Raw genomic sequence first — 6,000 nt, forward strand, 5'->3', positions numbered from 1 at the left:
GCATTTTCATTGAGGGCAACAGAGACTAGATTGACCAGAGCCCATGCAGCATTGGGTAAATTGGAAAGGATGTGTTCACAGGTTCAGTTTCAGGAGCCTCGGACGAAGCATTGGCTCTTTGACACTTTGGTGGCTTCTGTATTGCTCTATGGAGCTGAGATTTGGGGACCTTCACTAGACCATCACGGGAGGACAGGCCGCAGTGATGGATGGGGGGACATGGAGAAGCCTCTGGTCTCTATGATCTCGCGGCTCATTAGGGCCAAGGCTTCAGTACCACGTGCTATTATACGAGCAGAGCTAGCTGCCCCCCCACTGGTGGTTGAGGCGCTCATTAGATCCGTCTCCTTCATACACCGCATGTGGGAACTTCCCAAAGACAGATATGCACGCCTGGCACTTGAGTCCTCTCGACAGTTAGCCATGCAGGGAGATACAACATGCTGGTATGGGGAGATGACGTCATGGTTTCAGGCGCGTGGGTTCAGCATAGACAGATTGCCTCCTTTCCAATACTCACTAGATGCGCCCTCTCTGACTCTTACACAGTCCGAGATCACCAGGCTCATTCGCCAGGACTTGACTCAGCTAGACACCAAGAGGACATGGATACAACCAGTACAGGAGCTAGGCACGAAGATGGCTTTCTACAGAGAGCATCTCCTCCAGCTTACGGAGGATGGTTTTGTGACGAGGCCCAGATACATGGACACACACCTGTCTCATGGGATACGATGTGCTATTGGCCAGATACGCACATCTTCACACCAGCTGCGGATCGAGACTGGGAGATACAGCGGAGTACCAACAGAGGCAAGGACATGCCCCCTGTGTGACATCGAGCCTGAGATAGAGTTGCACTACACATGCCACTGCCCCGTCTACTACGAGATACGAGGCCGTTTCCATTGCTTGTTCAGAGAGGGCTTTGGACTATTCTCTAGAGTCATGCGGTACGAGGATCAGAGATGCCTGGGTTTGTTTTTGCTCGAGCTGCGCAGACACAGAGAGCTTGATGAGAGGAAAGACTAGCCGGTCTTAGAGACAGATCACAGACTTCTTTAGAGTTGTCACTGGACACCCGAAGGAGTTACTACCACAGTAGGGCTCGTCGCTTTACACCAGAGGCATATTGATCGACCGAGCGAGTGAGCTGGGGAGATCCAGACGCCCACGACTGCGGAGGACTACACAGCATCGGCAGAGGCTGCATCAGAGGATTCGGGTCACTTTGGCTCGACATGCACGACGCCCGGTCAGACTTCTGACCATGGAGGAGATTGATGAGATCCGCCAGCGACCGATGCTGGATCTCCTGTGATCTAGCTATCCCAGCTAGCTGTTTTAGCTGCTTAGCCCACACCCAGCAGTCTAGGATTCCATAGTATTTTATTTTTTCATTTTGTCATCTTGTTACTCTGACTTTGTATCAGATCCACCGCATTGTAACTTTCTGGTCTCATAGGTCACTTTGGCCCTTTGAAGATGTTAATATAACATTTCATTACATTTCATTTCTCTTTCTCTCTCTCTCTCTCTCTCTCTCTCTCTCTCTCTCTCTCTCTCTCTCTCTCATTTGGAGATGTCTTGTCTTCTTCTACCTCAATGATCTCTCTTCTCCACAATTGCCTTGTTCATGTATGTGGCATTGTAGGTGTTCTCTAGTGTCAGAGGACCTTATCGGAGTTGAGGCGTCCACCGGATCAGAGGCTAGTTCTTGTCTTCATTGCATCTTCCACTGCCTATTTTGACACCTGTGAACAGGCTCACAAATTGCGGGTACTAAATTTCCTAGGCTCTTATGACACTGCTATGTACAAGATTGGCTCTAGTAGTCGATGTAGCATGTCCACGTAGCACATAGAGCCATGTCCATGTCGCAACGGAAGTATACACAAGACATCTTGGACAGATTGGGGAGGAAGACCTGTAGACCTATTGGCACTCCGCATGACCAAGCCTCGAGAGTGACATTGACAGCGTGCTCTTTGTACGTGATGTACATCTCTGGCACCTTGGAGTATTGCATATTCTACGGATTCTCCAAAGGTTGCAAATTGCAAAGATGGCGTGACTCACTATGGACACATGTCGCTCTACTACAGGACTCTCTTCATACTCTGCTTGCGACCTATCTCAAGGAGGAGCAAGCGGTAACCCGTAGTTGCGCTTGTCAACGTGGAGCGAAAGGTGTGGTGACAAGGAAAACACGTGGGAGAGAGAAACGCTATAAGAGAGAGAGGAGAAGAGGAGAGAGATGGTAGAGAGAGAAGATGGAGAGAGAGCGGGCAAGCCCTGCAAGGGAAACTCTGCTAAACATGAGAGGTACAAGGCTCTAGACACAATGCCAAAATGGGGTGCCCCCTTCCCCTATATAGAGGTCTATACTTGCTACCTGACTCCCCTCAAATAGAGGTCTATATAGGGGAGGGGTCGCCCCCTCCCCTATATAGAGGTCTATACTTGCTACCCGACTCCCCTCAAATTCCCCATGACCCAAAAAAGTGGGAATAATAGAAGAAAATAGCCAGGGTAGTTTGGGACCCTAGCTGTTGTGGCACAAATTCCGTTGGCTATTAGGCTTAGGGGTGAGCCTTGCTGTGAGCTGAACGTATTTCCGGTCCTTAACGTTTGTTTTGTGCTTGTATGGCTTGTGACATATGATGTGTGCAGGATGGATCCAAGGCACTAAAGGGAAGACAAGTAGTAATTATGAAGAGTTGTGGTTACAAATCGAAGGAACTTGCGGTTTAAGTTTTAGAACTTTTAAGGGTTACCTTCGATTATAAGGCCCATCTTTGATCCTAGCAGGTCTTCGAGATGGAGCCCACTAAAAGTTTCCAATGAAGATCACATAAGTAGAATTATGCCAAGCTAGACTGCCTGCTGAACACACTCCATCATTTTAGATGCTTGTTGTTGCCCAGGAGCCTGCCAAAGGTGACTCTTTTGTTTATTTTCCATATTGGAGTGAATGACCAGTGGGTCTAGTTTAGCATTTGTGCTGGCACCCATGCTAACATTTATTTGATGAATCAGCGGCCTTAAAATCGATGCCTTAATGCTTGCTAGTTAAAGCTGGTGACCTGTTGTTTTGCAGGAAAATTCGTCACAAGAATGTGGTGCAGTTTATTGGTGCGTGTACACGTCCTCCTCACCTTTGCATTGTAACAGGTAAACTTTTTAATTCATACATGTGGTTATTATAACTTCTTATGCAAGCTTCTCATATACAATTGGCATGTTTGTCCAGAGTTTATGTCAGGAGGAAGTGTCTATGATCAGTTGCATAAGCACAAAAGTATGTTCAAGCTCCCGACATTACTCAGAGTAGCAATTGATGTTTCAAGAGGAATGGATTATCTACACCAATGTAACATTATTCACAGAGATTTGAAGGCTGCAAATCTTTTGATGGACGAGCATGAGGTGAGAGAAGTTAAAAATGCAGGTTGGGTGGCAATTTGCTTTTACTAAATAGTGATCTCTGTCTGGAGTTATGGGTCTGCAGTCTTGTGCAAGTACTTTTAGCCCAGACAATTTGCGTTATGGCTCTACCATGGGCCTTTTGTGCTTACTAAAATGAAAATTTTCTTGACAAGACTAGTTAATATATGCACTTAGATTAATTAGTGCCATTGTTCAAGAGGGCAGCTCAGTCCAAACTCACTGCCAAATCTTGGGGGTGGGAGACCACTGGCTTCCCTCGCTACCACACAATCTTTGTGATTTAGAGAAGAACAACTGTCACAAGGCCTCTTTTCAAATGAACATTAGTGTTGAATAGGATATTGTTGGAGATGACATCCTCACCAAGGGAGTGCGCCTATATGATTTTTGTTATTAGATAGATAGTTTGTGCTTTAAGTAAGAAAGTAGGGAGAGGGCCTTTATGACATACTTTCAAGTTTTTCCTTTAAGCAAGGAATGACATGTGTGAATTCTTAAATGTTCTTGCAGGTCATCAAGGTTGCTGACTTTGGGGTGGCCCGAGTTCAAGCTCAAAGCGGTGTTATGACAGCAGAAACGGGTACCTATAGGTGGATGGCTCCTGAGGTAGAATCATTTTTCTGTAATTGTGCTTTTAGTGTTGTCTCCTTGGTCTTTGATCCAAAACAAGATCTAAACAAGTCTAAGGCTTAACTTGAAAAGTAGGTCATTGAGCATCGACCTTATGACCGCAAAGCAGACGTTTTTAGCTTTGGTGTTGTATTGTGGGAGCTGTTAACTGGCAAGGTTGGTTAATAACTTTCATTTAGCTTTAACAATTTTGTGTTTTAATGAACTAGACCTGATACTTTCTGCTGGGTCTTTCCTTGATGCAGCTGCCATACGATCACTTGACTCCCTTGCAAGCTGCAGTGGGGGTGGTTCAAAAGGTAATAATGTTGGCATAGAGCTGAGTCGCACCTTGTGTGAATGTGGGGAGTGGGGTGAAGCAATTTCCCAAGCATAGTAAATCGGCTTTCTCCTCATTTGTAGAAGCCCTGCTGCCATTCTGCTAGCACTACGACAAAGGGAAGGGATATGCTATTTTTCTGCAGAATCTCGCCTTCTCCTTGTTTCTCGAACCAACTTGCCCAATGAAAATGCTTCAATACTATCTATCAATTTCCACTTTCGATAATCTGCCCCTGCGTGCGATGCCTCTCTTCCCCCCACCCCTCCTATTTGTACTCTGTGGGACTTTGCTCTCAGTATTAAGTAAATACACCAATAATGGATTTTAACACCACAGATTCCACTTTCTTTTTCAGGGATTAAGGCCCACCATTCCCAAGAATATCCACCCAAGGCTTGCAGAGCTTCTTCCGAGATGCTGGCAACACGATCCAGTGGAACGCCCGGAGTTTACAGAAATAACTACTATTCTTCAGGACATCATGAAAGAGGTCGAAAAAACTCTGGAAGGACTTGCTTGATCTTTGTAAATCTGACATTGGCTCATGCAATTGTGTGACGCTGACTCGCTGTCTGTCTGCTTGTAGGTCCTTGAAGAGGAGAAAAAGGAGAAAAAAGGCGGTGGTTTCTTCTCATCGCTAAAGAAGCCCGGCCACTAATTGTATGTAGCTGTTCATGTCTATTTGTTGATAATATTCTTTCCAACAAATGCCCTGGTATAGATTTTCTTTCCTTCTCAACTCAACAGTGAGATATTTGTCATTGTTTTGGCATAATTTTGTGTGTCTTGTTGTGGAGTTCTTGCTTCAAATTCAAAAGCATTGTCTGCTCCTTCATTTTTATGAGAAGCTTCAATTTTGTATAGAAGCTAAGTTGGTCTTGTAAAATTTTGACCAGATAATGTACTTTTCAAGTCGAGGGTTACTGTTTTTCCCCGTCGTTGCTCATTATGGCCTAATCATGGCTACAATTGTAAAATAGGATCGGTTGTTATCGGGTCAGGAGGATTGAAAGAATTGCCAGCTTTTCTGCCATCATTCTGTTAGGGTTTAACTTGTTTGCCAGATTGACATATTTAGTCGGTTGGTGTGACGCTACGCTATGGTGGAAGGCTTATTATATTAAGGGTTCATAGTTTAAACTAAAACATGGTGGAAGTCATTACATGCCAAATGTAAGAAGATTATAGATAGCATGCTGAATTTTATTTACTTAAGTTTTATTTGCCTCAATTTTAGAGATGAAGCTGGACGAGGCAGAAACACTGGATGTTAGAAATTGGGAGCATGTCTGGTCATTGCGGACTAGGCCCTTAGGGTGGGTGAATATGGAGTCCTAAAAAGAGGACTCTGGCCTGACGGGGATCTTTCGGGAGCACTAATAGGTGGGATCTGCGAAATTGTTGTGAACTGAATCTGTTTGCTTTCAATGCATCGAGATTGAGGGTGATTTTCACGAGGGGGAGGTCAGTACGAGTATACACAAAAGGTCTAAGATTACCCATGCCAGGCACATTCCAAAAAATATGCTAATCAAATCCAATTACCTACTCTTCTCGATTATCCACAAGGGCCGTGGAACTTGAGAGTTTTGCTAGTT

At 45.0% G+C, this 6,000-nt stretch overlaps 1 protein-coding gene across 1 annotated transcript in view; it reads left to right on the plus strand.

The window, feature by feature from the left end:
• Window positions 1-5,336, plus strand: part of LOC147454137 (serine/threonine-protein kinase STY46-like) — a 31,989-nt gene extending 26,653 nt beyond the window's left edge. The window contains exons 10-16 of the mRNA XM_086516160.1: window positions 3,101-3,174; window positions 3,254-3,429; window positions 3,961-4,056; window positions 4,156-4,236; window positions 4,326-4,379; window positions 4,758-4,892; window positions 4,989-5,336. Of these exons, the coding sequence (XP_086372286.1) occupies window positions 3,101-3,174; window positions 3,254-3,429; window positions 3,961-4,056; window positions 4,156-4,236; window positions 4,326-4,379; window positions 4,758-4,892; window positions 4,989-5,060 (688 nt within the window). The 3' untranslated portion in view covers window positions 5,061-5,336. The remainder of the gene's footprint in view (window positions 1-3,100; window positions 3,175-3,253; window positions 3,430-3,960; window positions 4,057-4,155; window positions 4,237-4,325; window positions 4,380-4,757; window positions 4,893-4,988) is intronic.
• Window positions 5,337-6,000: the final 664 nt, after the last annotated feature.

The sequence above is a fragment of the Adiantum capillus-veneris genome, chromosome 7 (genome assembly GCF_014529385.1).
Source record: "Adiantum capillus-veneris isolate H3 chromosome 7, ASM1452938v2, whole genome shotgun sequence".
NCBI lineage: Eukaryota > Viridiplantae > Streptophyta > Polypodiopsida > Polypodiales > Pteridaceae > Adiantum > Adiantum capillus-veneris.